General features: G+C 34.5%; 2 protein-coding genes across 3 annotated transcripts; one reads left to right on the top strand and one right to left on the bottom strand.

The window, feature by feature from the left end:
* The first annotated feature begins 4,563 nt into the window (after positions 1 to 4,563).
* Positions 4,564 to 7,826, top strand: LOC112504269 (monosaccharide-sensing protein 2-like). Of its 2 annotated transcripts, XM_025108203.1 has the most exons (6): positions 4,564 to 4,658; positions 4,907 to 5,006; positions 5,180 to 5,746; positions 5,830 to 6,779; positions 6,975 to 7,162; positions 7,244 to 7,688. In XM_025108203.1, the coding sequence occupies exons 2-6, from the start codon at positions 4,928 to 4,930 to the stop codon at positions 7,686 to 7,688; spliced, it is 2,229 nt and encodes a 742-aa protein (XP_024963971.1). In that variant the 5' UTR covers positions 4,564 to 4,658; positions 4,907 to 4,927. The 2 variants fall into 2 exon arrangements, with proteins under 2 accessions (XP_024963971.1, XP_024963972.1); XM_025108204.1 differs by lacking the exon at positions 4,564 to 4,658 and having other exon boundaries at positions 4,928 to 5,006; positions 7,244 to 7,826.
* A 543-nt stretch (positions 7,827 to 8,369) lies between these two features.
* Positions 8,370 to 12,413, bottom strand: LOC112504268 (homoserine kinase). The gene is made up of 2 exons (XM_025108202.1): positions 12,365 to 12,413; positions 8,370 to 9,675 (listed from the first exon to the last, which is right to left on the bottom strand). Exon 2 carries the CDS (start codon positions 9,579 to 9,581, stop codon positions 8,466 to 8,468), a length of 1,116 nt encoding a protein of 371 aa, XP_024963970.1. The 5' UTR covers positions 9,582 to 9,675; positions 12,365 to 12,413; the 3' UTR covers positions 8,370 to 8,465.
* Positions 12,414 to 13,332: the final 919 nt, after the last annotated feature.

Genomic DNA, 13,332 nt, shown 5'->3' with positions numbered 1-13,332 from the left:
AAATCTAAGCATTTTTATAAACTATGATGACCAATCTATAGTTTTGAAACTGTAGAAATAAAAACAATTACAACAATCAAACCACGGGGACCAAAATTGTAGCTTGCTTTAATTTTTATTATGAGAAAATCAAATATGTAAAGTATGTTAACTTTTATGGCACGAATAAATAAAGTTACCCTTTCTTTTAAATACTTTTAATTTTGATAAAATATTAATCTAAAACCACTAAACTTTTAGAATGTCACCATTTTATTTATTTATTTATTATAATTGAAAAGAAATTATTTAAATTTGAAAGTTACTATTTTCATCCAAAATTTGTTTATCCTTTATCAAGATATTTTAATTTAATTAATCTTCCTGAAAAACATATGTTAAAATTATCAACGATTTATCCTAATATTATTTTATTTAATCAATGCTAACATATTTGTAAATATTGTCGTGACCTAAAATTATATTATATTATATTATATATATATATATATATATATATATATATATATATATATATATATTCTGAGAGAGATGAGAATTTTAGTTGCAAACATGTATTCTGTGGTGAATTGACGACAAAGAAGAATGTAAAAGTTGTCCAAATAAAAACATCCATACCCAGACTGATAAATTATTCGTATGACACATGTCCTCATTTATTACCATTTATCATGAATAATAAACATGAATTTTGTTACACCATTCATGATAAATATCTCGTGAATGTTTTGGAGACGTGACATACTATCATTTGTCCCTAGTTCACAATGAACAGAGAAACTTAAGCTTGTAATTAATTGAACATGCCCATATGTGTGTATATATATAGGCCCAAAATCATATAAAAACCTCCTATTAGTTAAAAACTCTGTGAACCAATATTAACCCATATATATATATATTTAACTTTCATAATTATCTCTATCATCTTATCATCCGTTTCCCAAAAAATGCACCTTTTGTTCTATTTTTGAGACAACAATGTTATTTCACCAATGAAACAATATATAGGTTGATCTATATTGATCAATTTTACTAATGAGTATCGTTTCATACACAGGTTGATAGATCTATATTAATTCGTTTTATCAATGCATTAAAGAACACATGGTTTATCATTAATCCTTTTGATGATATAGTGTTGTTTCACCGACGAAACAACACATAAAGTTGGTTTATTTTGAATATAGTGTCATTTTACCAATAAAACAAAATGGGTTGATCTATAGTAATGTGTTGACGTAAAATGGGATGTGAAACTTAATACTAAAGTGTAGTTTTGTATTGTGAAACAACACAATGTTTTACATGGTGAAACAAAATAATATTGTTTTATATGGTGAAACAATGTAGTTTCATCATGTGAAAAAAAATGACGTAACATATGATGTGGAATACTAAAATGTTGTTTTACAAGGTGAAATAACATATGTGTTAAATCACTTTTATTGTTTCATGTAAAAATTGTAATTATCAAAAAATAAAAATAAAAATGATATTTATGTTAAATTAAAGAAGATAAAACGTTCGTTTTGGTTTTTATACAAATTTTCTGATTAAAAAGTTTATTGTAATTATTATATTTTTAATTTAAAACTTTATTGTAATTAATATAATTTTGATAGCCCTCATTGTTGACTATAAATTGGATATCAGGTGTCTAGACTGTCTCTTTTAACTTGTCATTTATCTAATAATTAGTTTCAATTTTCAAATTAGTAAAAAAAAAAAAAAAATACCACCGTCATTATAATCATAGATTAAATTCAATTAATGATTAAGATTGGTTTTTACATGATTTAATATATATATATATATATATAGAGAGAGAGAGAGAGAGAGAGAGAGAGAGAGAAAAGAGGGGGGGGGGGGTTGGGGAGCATTTCAATTAGGATTTCAAAATACATTTGAAGATGATGATATGCCAACATCACACACACCTCCTTGCGAAGAGTCTTTCAACTATAAAAAATGTGATTGCAATGCTAAATCAACATGTAATGTGAGACCATTACTTTGTGCCATATAATTCTTAACAATTAAAATAAATTTATTTGTAAGTTATAAAATAACTTTATTAAATTAATACATTTCTATTGAAATCAAAATCAATACGTAGATATTAACTAGTATTAATTTAATAAAAAAATTAAAATTAATTTTCTAAAACAAGCATAAGCACAATTATGTCAATAAAATTTATTATATATAAATATATGTGTGTATGTTTTATTATTAAACAGAAATATAAAAATTATATTTTATCTATTTATATTAAACTACAAATGATTAAAATATATACTAATAAAATTATAAAGTAGTTATTGATGTCGTAGTGAAAACGATTTTTGAAAGATATATAATATTATATTGGTGTATGTAAAAGATGATGTAACACACAAAAAATGGTTGAAATTGTATTAACATTGTGAATGAAAAAGGGTATAAAATGTGAATATTAAGTGAGTAAAAGGTGTGAATAGCATATTTACAACATCTAATGGTTGGAAAAAAAACATAAAAATGGTTTTAGATACAGTTTTTGTGAAGATGAAGTAGGTTCAAAAGCAAAGCATCTCCCACAATTTTGTTCAATATTTATTTAAAATAAAAATTAAAAGTTAAATATTAGAAAAATAATCTAACAAAAAATTATAATTTTGAATATTACAATATTAATTGTATTATTAAGATATTTAATAAAAAATTAAACTTTTTCTCTAGGTATTTAATTTCAGAACTTTTATTGGTGAGAATAAGGAAAAAAAATCATTTCCCTCTTCTAAATAATCATTTTAGGATGTTTTCATATTTGGAGAATTTTATTATCTCTCTCTCTCTTTTGCTTTATCTATTTTGAAGAAAGTTTGGGAAAATCTCTTATTTTCTTATTTTTAAAGAATTTGTTGGAGATACTCTAATTTAATTGAATGAACCTGTCCATTTTTAGACATGCAAACCAGTGAAGCGGTGATGATTGAAGATGGTTAAAGAAAGTCAAATTCTATCAAAGACAAGAGAACAACTATTAGTCGAAGCGTGCATAAATCATCTCAGACACTCAAGGTTAAAAGAACTATTTGGTTAACTCTTAAAAAAAATTAAGTAATAATAATAATAATGTCAAAAATCAACAACAAGCATAACATTTAGACATGAGTTTTCAATCTTTTTTTACCATATTTGAATGATTGTGTATTATCTATTTATTTATTGCTAAAGAATTGATTTACACATAACACATGTTAGTTAGTGCATGAACATTTTTCAAAATAAGGAATTAAGAGGATGAGTCATATTCATATATATGATTTACACATTTTTATTTAATGTTCATATAAGAAATTAAGAAGATGAATCATATAAGGAAATAGAAATACCTTTTTTCATGTATCTATTTAACATTTAATTTGTAAAATGTAACCCACTCACAACTTTTATGAATGAAATAAATAAATCATCTATCTCCATTGGAAGCTAATTGCCCTAAAATCCACTGAGCCTCATGCCAAGCAAATTACCCGAGCCTTTGTTCAACTTTCTCAACCAACAACCTCTAAAGTTAATTAATCATGTAACTCCACTCCCTCATCCTCTACAAGATCCAATCTACTACTACTTACTTAATGTATGCACATAATCACAAGCGTCTAAATGCCTGAAATATGAAGAACATAATACCATGTAAAGGCTTTGCCTGAACGAGAAATATCAAGTTGATGAAGAGAAAGGGTGAAACCTAAGATATTTTAAAGTAAAGGGGAATTTTTTAAAAAACTTAACAACATTTCTTTAATGAAGAACAAAAATCTGTAATAGATTACAAACTATGGTGACCGAAATAAGATGTAATTTATTCTAGAAAAGAAAATGTTGATAAAACAAGGAGGAGTATTAGTAGAAAAGAAAATGTTGATAAAACAAGGAGGAGTATTAGTAGAAAAGAAANTAGAAAAGAAAATGTTGATAAAACAAGGAGGAGTATTAGTAGAAAAGAAAATGTTGATAAAACAAGGAGGAGTATTAGTAGAAAAGAAATTGGAAAAAGAAATAAAATGTGGAGATTAGCAAATAAGAGAGGGAGAGGGACTAGTTTTGTAATCCAGTGAATCTGAAAATAAAAAACAGAAATTGCTGACTGAACACTGAAGTGTCGCTAACTCAGCGGCTGTTCCCAAAGGCAAAAGGGACGGTCCATCAGACTTTTAAACCCTTTTAGTCCCTCTACATATATCTAATTACCCTTTTACTCCCTCTGTCTTCATAAACAAGTCTACCGATCGAGACGTTTTTCAACATCAAGTGAAAATTTCTTGGACTCACCCAAAACAACGGTATTCCTCTCTCTCTCTCTCTCTCTCTCTCTCTCTCTCTCTCTCTCTCTTTTTCTTCCTACACTCAAATGAAGCCACTGTTTGTTTGATTCGTAGTACCTCAGGGTATTCTTGGTCCCACTATACAAATAATCGACGGCAATTCAACCGGTTGATTCCTCGCACTTTGCTTTCTTTCTCTCTTTTTATCTGAATCATTTGGTGTTCACTCAGATCACTTCTCAAGTGGAGAAACCCTTCGTTCAAGCACCGTAGATTTTGCTCTCTTCCTTGTCAATTCTTCTTTCTGTATATCGTCATCCGCCTAATATCATAAGATCGCCGGTATCCATATGAATCTCAGATTCGTCTTCAACAAATGTGATTCTTAGATTTGGGTTTTTGCGTATCCTTTCAATCCTCGTATCCATCCCTCAAATTGTCATTTTTCTCTTCTGGGGTTATTTGGGAAAACTGTGATACTGTTATCTCAAGATGGGGTTTTTTCTATAAACAATTTGATTAGTATCTGCTCACTGCTGTCTCTGTTAATTTCTTCTGCAGATGTACTAAATTGGGATTTCATTGCACAGGTTAGAGAAGAAGTTGGGAAGATGAGTGGAGCTGTGCTAGTGGCCGTTGCTGCTGCTATTGGTAACTTGCTTCAAGGATGGGATAACGCCACCATTGCTGGTAAGCTACTAAAACATCAGATCTTTAGGGATCCATTGCTCACAAGTTCAAACTTTTATATATTAGGTTATTTCCAATTGGTATTATATGTCTGTGATTCACCTTAGTGTGAATTGCTGGCTGTTAACTATGTTTCTTGAAAGGTAATTGCTGTTATTTTGCTATTCAAACAGGGGCTGTATTATACATAAAACAAGAGTTCAACCTGCAAAGTAATCCAACTATTGAAGGTCTAATTGTGGCTATGTCATTAATTGGTGCAACCTTGGTTACAACGTGCTCTGGTGGATTATCAGATTGGCTTGGACGACGTCCCATGCTCATCATCTCTTCTGTTCTATATTTTGTCAGTGGTCTAGTTATGCTGTGGTCACCCAATGTTTACATCCTTCTCTTGGCTAGGCTATTAGATGGTTTAGGGATTGGATTGGCAGTCACTCTTGTTCCTGTCTATATATCCGAGACCGCACCACCTGAAATTAGAGGCTCACTCAATACTTTGCCTCAGTTTACAGGTTCTGGTGGGATGTTCCTTTCTTATTGCATGGTATTTGGGATGTCATTAATGGAGTCACCCAACTGGAGGTTGATGCTTGGGGTTCTTTCAATCCCTTCCCTTGTTTATTTCGTACTTACCATATTTTTCTTGCCCGAGTCCCCAAGATGGCTTGTTAGTAAAGGAAGAATGCATGAAGCCAAGCAGGTTTTGCAGAGGTTGCGTGGCAAGGAAGACGTTTCAGGCAAGTTCTTTCTTAACTTTCTCAGACTATTCATCATTGTTTATTTTTACAATTTGCTCTTCTAAGTCTGTTTGGTTTGACAGGTGAGATGGCTTTACTAGTTGAAGGCCTTGGAGTTGGGGGTGAAACATCGATAGAAGAATACATAATCGGCCCTGCAAATGATCTTGAACAGGATCTAGAAGAAGCTGCTAAAATTAAGTTGTACGGTCATGATGCAGGGGTGTCTTGGATTGCTAGACCTGTTACAGGACAGAGTACACTTGGTATTGCATCTCGACAAGGAAGTATTATAAACCCGAGTGTTCCTCTTATGGACCCACTTGTGACCCTCTTTGGCAGTGTCCACGAAAAGCTTCCAGATGCTGCTGGTAGCAAAGGAAGCATGCTTTTCCCACACTTTGGAAGCATGTTTAGTGTTACTGGAAATCAAGCAAAACACGAAGACTGGGATGAAGAGAGTGTTGGTGATAGAGATGGAGAGGATTATGGGTCTGATGCTGGTGGGAATGATTCTGATGACAATTTGCATTCTCCTTTGATTTCTCGACAAACTACAAGTATAGAGAAAGACACGATTCAGGCTGCTTCCCATGGCAGTATTCTAGGAGTTAGAAACGGCAGTGCTGTGCAAACTGGGGGTGGAGATCAAGTGAGTAGCACTGGCATTGGAGGTGGTTGGCAGCTTGCATGGCAATGGACAGAAAGAGAAGGCCAAGATGGAAAGAAGGAAGGAGGGTTTAAAAGAATCTATTTGCATCAAGAAAGTGGCACTGGATCTCAGCGTGGCTCCCTAATTTCTGTCGCCGGAGGTGATATGCATATGGCTCCAGATGGTGATGTCTTCCAGGCTGCAGCTTTGGTTAGTCAGCCTGCACTTTACTCTAAGGATCTTGTGGATCACCACCCCGTTGGACCAGCTATGGTGCACCCATCTGAAGCCGCAATGAAAGGCCCAAGCTGGAGGGATCTTTTTGAACCAGGAGTCAAACATGCATTGTTTGTTGGTGTTGGTCTTCAGATACTTCAACAGGTATAACTTAGTTTCTTGATTCTTCATCAAGATTTCTTCTTTTAGTCGAATACTTGAGATTTAAAAATGAACGATTTTTCTTTCCAGTTGAATCCATTATGTTGATTCTTTACTTTAGTTATGGGTGCTAAGCATAGCCCAAGATTCTTTCATGCCTTTTGTTTCCTAAAATTGTGAATGTTGTAATATTTGCAGTTCTCTGGCATCAATGGTGTTCTTTACTACACGCCTCAGATTCTTGAGGAAGCAGGTGTTGGTGTTCTTTTAGCAAATCTGGGCATCAGTTCAACATCATCATCGCTTCTTATTAGTTGCATCACAACTTTGTTGATGCTCCCTTGCATTGCTGTGGCCATGAGGCTTATGGACATCTCTGGAAGAAGGTAATTGACTTACTTTCTTGTTGAATCAAATAAAGAATCATGGTTATGATTGAAGAAATGAGAATTGAAATGATTGTGCAGGACTCTATTGCTGACAACAATCCCAGTGTTGATCTTGACCCTCATAGTATTGGTGGTTGGAAGTGTGATAAACTTTGGCAGTGTAGTGAATGCAGCCATCTCGACAGCAAGCGTTGTTGTGTATTTTTGTACTTTTGTAATGGGATTTGGTCCAATCCCCAACATCCTGTGTGCAGAGATATTCCCAACGAGAGTGCGTGGATTGTGCATCGCGATTTGTGCCCTGACGTTTTGGATTTGTGATATCATTGTGACCTACTCCCTTCCGGTTCTGTTGACTTCAATTGGGCTGTCGGGTGTTTTTGGAGTGTATGCTGTGGTATGCATCATATCATGGGTATTTGTTTTCTTGAAGGTGCCGGAAACGAAAGGAATGCCATTGGAAGTGATCACTGAGTTCTTCGCTGTTGGAGCAAAACAGGCTGCTGCAGCGAAGAGCAATTGAGGAATTGGAGTGGGTGTGTGTGGGTGTATGTGTTGGTTGGTTTTTGGCTTTTTTTTTTTTTTGGTTTTTGGTTTAAATTTTGTTGTGATTGAAACAGGAAATTCAAAATTTAATGTTGTAGCTTTTATATTTCATCAAGCAACAAGTAGAAGTTAGAATTAAAACAAAATTCATGTGATTTTAGTTGAATTCTATAAAATCAGATTGAAATGGAAACAAATTAATACAAAAAGACACAAACCAAATAATGAACATTTGAGCTATATGTTGAGGAGCCATATCCTAATATAATATGGAAACAGATCAACTGTAATTGCATGTATGTATATATTGAAGCATGATGATGACATTTGCCATCCATGCTTGGACCTAAATCTGTAAATACCATTGGATTTGGAGTTATATAAGGAGGTCCGATTGGTTGCTTATTCTTATCTGGTGTTCTTGAGAATGTACGGTACATATGGAGGATAAACTAATATTCATAGTAGAGATTATAAAATCAATTATATTATTAAAATATCCAATACATTTAATAAAATATTATTTCGACATTTAATTTCAAAGATTTTTACTTAAAATGAGTAATTTAATTTAACCGAATATTTTAAAAAAATCTAATATGATCATGCAGCGTTTATTAGCCTTCACGGAAAGAATTAAAAAAAAAAAAGACGACTTTCTGAAAATCACACACAAAAAGATTCATATCCAAGAAACGGAAACGGAAACGGAAACTAAATCACATACAACATCTCTTATTCCATCCAATTAAGCTTAATTGTGACTAACAAGCCTAGCCCCAACTCTGTCCAATTTCTTCACCATTGCCACGGCTTTCAAATTCCCCTCACCCATAAAAGCTTCCACCATCTTCTCCCCAATCTCCCTCCCTTTTTCCTCATCATCTATAACTGCCACCGCTGTCGGCCCTGCTCCGCTTATCGTACACCCATATGCCCCCGCCTCTAATGCCGCCTTCTTCACACCATCCATCCCTGGAATCAATGGCGCCCTCCGAGGTTCCACAATCTTGTCAGCCGATAAAGCCTTCCCGAACCCAATCAAATCACCCTGCAAAACAGCCGCCACCAATGCACCTGCTTGACTACTGTTCCATATATGATGCGACATTGTTATCTCTGTCGGCAATGCCGCCCTCATTTTCTTTGTAGGAGCTTCGAATTCCGGATTCACCAATACAAACCATAGATTCTTTTCAACCGGAAACTTCAAAGGAATCAACTCCAATGGATCATAACTCCGGACAAGTACGAAACCACCCATGATTGCCGGAGCAATATTATCAGCATGGTACCCAGACACCTTAGCTTCCGATTCCAATCCCGCCATAACCAAGTCCAATGCAGGTAACTTTCCACCAAATATCTCGTTAACGGCAATAGCAGCAGCGGCAGCACTGGCGGCGCTGGAACCGAGGCCGCTGCCAAGGGGGAGCCCCTTTTCGAGGGATAGAGAGAGGCCAACTGATCGGATGTTGAGCATCTTCATGACCGAGATGGCGGCAATACCAGCGCAATTCCACATAGGGTTTTTGCTGAGTTTCTTGGCAGAGTTACCGGTTCCGGAAATATCAGTGATTGAAATCTCACCAGGGTGCACTTGGGGGTCGACTTTGAGGGTAACATAATCTCCAATTCCGTCGACTGCGCAACCGAGAAAGTCAAATCCAGGGCCGAGGTTGGCTACAGTGGCAGGGGAAAAAGACTTGACGCAAGTGTAAACGGGTTCAGGTTCAAGATTCCTAGTGATGGATATATTGCAGCGGAAAGAGGATGGGAGATGAAGGTGGGACTTGTTTGAAAGGTTAGTAGTAAATGGAAAAGAAGAAGAAGAGATGCCGAATTGAGGTTGATGATGGCATATCGCCATTTTTACTGCAGAGAAATTATGGACTGATTGGCGTTTCAAGAATATGGTAGATTGAGAATGAAGATCAGCTCATCCAAAATCCAATGTCTCCTCCCTGTCCACCAGATACATTATTACTCTATTGAAAAGAGAGAATAGAAAGATAAATTAAATAAATGTATATTAAACAAGGGAAGTTTGGTAGAGCGCTGAATGATTTAGAGAGACCGTCTAATGTAGTGTTGAATGAAAAATGGTTAAACAGAAGCAATGAACCTCTCTTACAGCTGTTGTTAGGCATTAGTTTTTGACAAGGAAAAAGAATTTATTTTATGATATTCAAACAATAAAAATGGGAAACTTACCATTTTGACAAAGAACAAAAGCAACCTTCCTCATTGTCATGGCTCTTTTTCTAAATCCTAACTTGTAAACTCAATTTAACCCCAATAAATCACCTACTATAGGCTGAATTCAAGTAAATTGGTTCATATATACCTAATTTCAACTCTTTGGTCTAAGCATTGGCCACCTTCATGTGTTTCTTTCAAATAGAGCATATGTGAGATCTAGAAACAAACAGCAATCATGGAAAGTGATGCCCTCCGAATGATACATTCTAAAACAATGATGTGTCTTATTTTGATTGGTGAGACAGAGAGGGGCCACGAGGGTTTGATGCTTTTCACATTCGAAAATTGAAACACAAAAAGCTCTTCTCTTTCAATGCCATGTGATTTCACACATTTTGTTAAGAAAGTTTAATGCTTTTTGAGTTTTTTATCCATAAACTTATACAAAAAGACTAACCAAAAACATAACCGTACTAATCACGAAAGAAAAACCATATTGTAGGTGTTTATACAAAATCTAAAAATACCAATGCAAACTTTGAATTCAAAAGATACTTTTCAACATCAAAAGTTGACTCCAATCCAATCTATCTACTTATATATAGCAATCATCATAAAGATCATCTGGGCGTACTATATAACTGCATATTTGTTGTCTCTATTGAACATAATTAGAACTTTTTTTGCATAAAAGGTCTTGTACAGAAGCTGGTCAACTCAATAATCTACATCAAGAACAGTGGTTTTATGCAGGATTACAACTCTCTCTTGTTTCAATCTCCTTTAAAATCAAAAGAAAGTCAAGTGGATAAACAAATAAAAATTAAAATTGTTTCAACTTCAATTCCTACTTGAAGCTCTCAAAAGCCAAAAGATTACTACTTTGGAAGCATTGGTACAACCTAAGATCATAAAAATGAAGGACCCTCATTCCCATCTTTCAAAATAACATCCCAATTTCTATAGTTCTTTATGTTAGTTTAATTGTTGATTTGTTTCAATGTAAAAGATATTGGTATTCTACAAATGAAAGAAACTACAGTATACCAATATCAACATTCACATTAAAGTAGTAAAGAATATCAAGTCATGAAACAATTACATACCAATTTCAATCAAGAAACAAAAAGAAAGAAGAAATTAAGTAGCTCAATGAATCAAGAAACGAAAAAAAGAGGTGAAAACGAGCATATTCAAACAAACTAAAGGGATCATGAAGAAGCATCAAATAATGCCCCTTTGTATGTGTATATAAAAACCAAAATAAACTATTTGAAGGGGTTTGGAACCTAGTCAATCTAGGCGGCTCATCCCCACGCCGATTTGTTTTAAATATAACAAAAGCATTTTCATCACAAGCATTTGCATCACAACTAATTTCATTTTTGTCACTACCATTTGCATCACAAGCATTTTCATTTTTATCACTAGAGTTGGAGATAAGGAGATTGATGGGGATCTAATTAGAAATCCGAGATTATTTGACATTCAAGTTGCTACTGATCTAAATCTTGCAAAGGTGAACAAAGAAGATCATTGACACAAACTTATGATAATATTCTTTTGTTTGGAAAGTTTACAAATGATTCTTAGCCTGGTTATCATTTCAAGACTACAAGTATTACAAGTATTCCTTTGTTCACAACAGAAGCACTGGAATTCTTTTTAGAAGAAATTGAGACAGCTTGTTCTGAAGAAGGAAAGGAAGCTTTCAAACCAAGATTGATTGAATCTATTAAAGAAATATTAGAGTTAAGAAAGCTTGTCAAGAATTACTTGAGTGAAGCAATCTCTTAAGAAAATCCAAAAAAGATGATTGAAAAGGATGCTAGTTTGCCTATTGAATATTTTGTTTCTCGAATGATCAATTCTGAAAAGAAAGATGTTGAAAAGAATTCTAAGACAACTGATACTACAGATTATGAAGTTGTGGATGCAAATGAATGGTTCTTGGAATTCAGATTCTTTGACAAATTTATGACAGAGAAGAACTTCAAAGCTATGACTTATGTTGAACTCAATCTGACAGATACAAGAGAGAGTATTGGGAGTTCATTAACATGATTGGAAAGTTAAGAAGGGATGTTTATTCAGACTTGTTGATTACAATGTTTGTTGATGTTAAGCAAAAAATGTGGAGAAGCATTGATTACATATCATTTGAGGTTGAAAGAGAAGATAACAAGATGTACACTTTTCCTAAAGCTGATTTTCCAAATCTACGTTTGCAAGATATGTATCAGATTTACACTAAGCTTGCACCATATGAAGATAAAGTCTCCAATTTGAAAAGAGGATTGGTTGCTATAACTCCTGGGATTCTAAGAGCTACCATATGGGTCAAACAAAGTAAGATAGTCAAACACAGCAAGTCACCAATTTCACAGCTTCTGAGCTAGCTTCATTATTAGATTTTCCAATCAAACAAAATTAGTAAGTTAAATCCCTAACCTCAACAGAAGTCAGTAGTCACAAAGAGAGAGGGCGACGGGCGAGTGGCGAATGGCAAGTGGCCGGAGAGCGAGAGTGGGAGCCGTGAGGCAGAGAGCGAGAGCGACCGGCGACGACAGAGGCAGATAGTCGAGAGAAGCAAAGAGCAAGAGCCAGCCGATTGCGATTTCGATTTCGATTGAGAGTGAGCGAGTGCGACAGAGCGAGCGGAGAGTCGAGAGGGAGGATGATGGACATGGACTGCCGACTGGTAAGTGGTGACGGGAGACTAACGGTAATATTTTTAGGGCCAAATAAAAACTGAACCTATCTATACACAATACACATACATTACATTGGGCTTTAAGAATCTTAGGCTTTATGCTGGCCTGGGCCCTTGGGCCTATGGCCAGGGCCAGGGCCAGGGCCGGAATTGCGTGTTATGAAGGTTATTACAAAGGAAAGGATTTAGCATCCCAAATTTAACATGAAAGGGTAATTCATCTGTTGATACACATACATTTAACAACTTACTAAACCCAAATTTAATATGACAGGGTAAGCATGAAAGTCTACTGCCCTTTTAACATTGAATAACTTGCTAAGCCCAATTTTAACATTTAGCAGATTCATGGCAAATTTAACAGCAAGCACAAAACAGATTTGTAAACAAGCAGCAAAGCAGTTATTTTGCATTCACAAAACACATTTGGAAGTTATTTTGCACTGACATAACAGATTTGTAAACAGATGTATCCACAAAACAAATTCGAAAATTAATTTGCATTAAAAAAAAAAAAAAGATTTGTAAGCAGATGCATTCAGAAAGCAGAAATCGAATATAGAAATCGAATCCATGTGCAGCAGAAATCGATGGAGTAGAAAGCGAAAGCATCTGTAGTTGTGGAGCAGAGATATAGAAACAAATACAAGAATCGAGCAGAGATCGAACAGAGACATTGATGGCAGAAGGAAATAGTTAGATGGAA

Source organism: Cynara cardunculus, unplaced genomic scaffold, assembly GCF_001531365.2.
Source record: "Cynara cardunculus var. scolymus isolate 2C unplaced genomic scaffold, CcrdV1 Un_Scaffold_5060, whole genome shotgun sequence".
NCBI classification, from domain to species: Eukaryota; Viridiplantae; Streptophyta; class Magnoliopsida; order Asterales; family Asteraceae; genus Cynara; species Cynara cardunculus.
The sequence above is the reverse complement of the archived record's forward strand: the minus strand, read 5'-3'. Positions and strand labels throughout refer to the sequence as shown.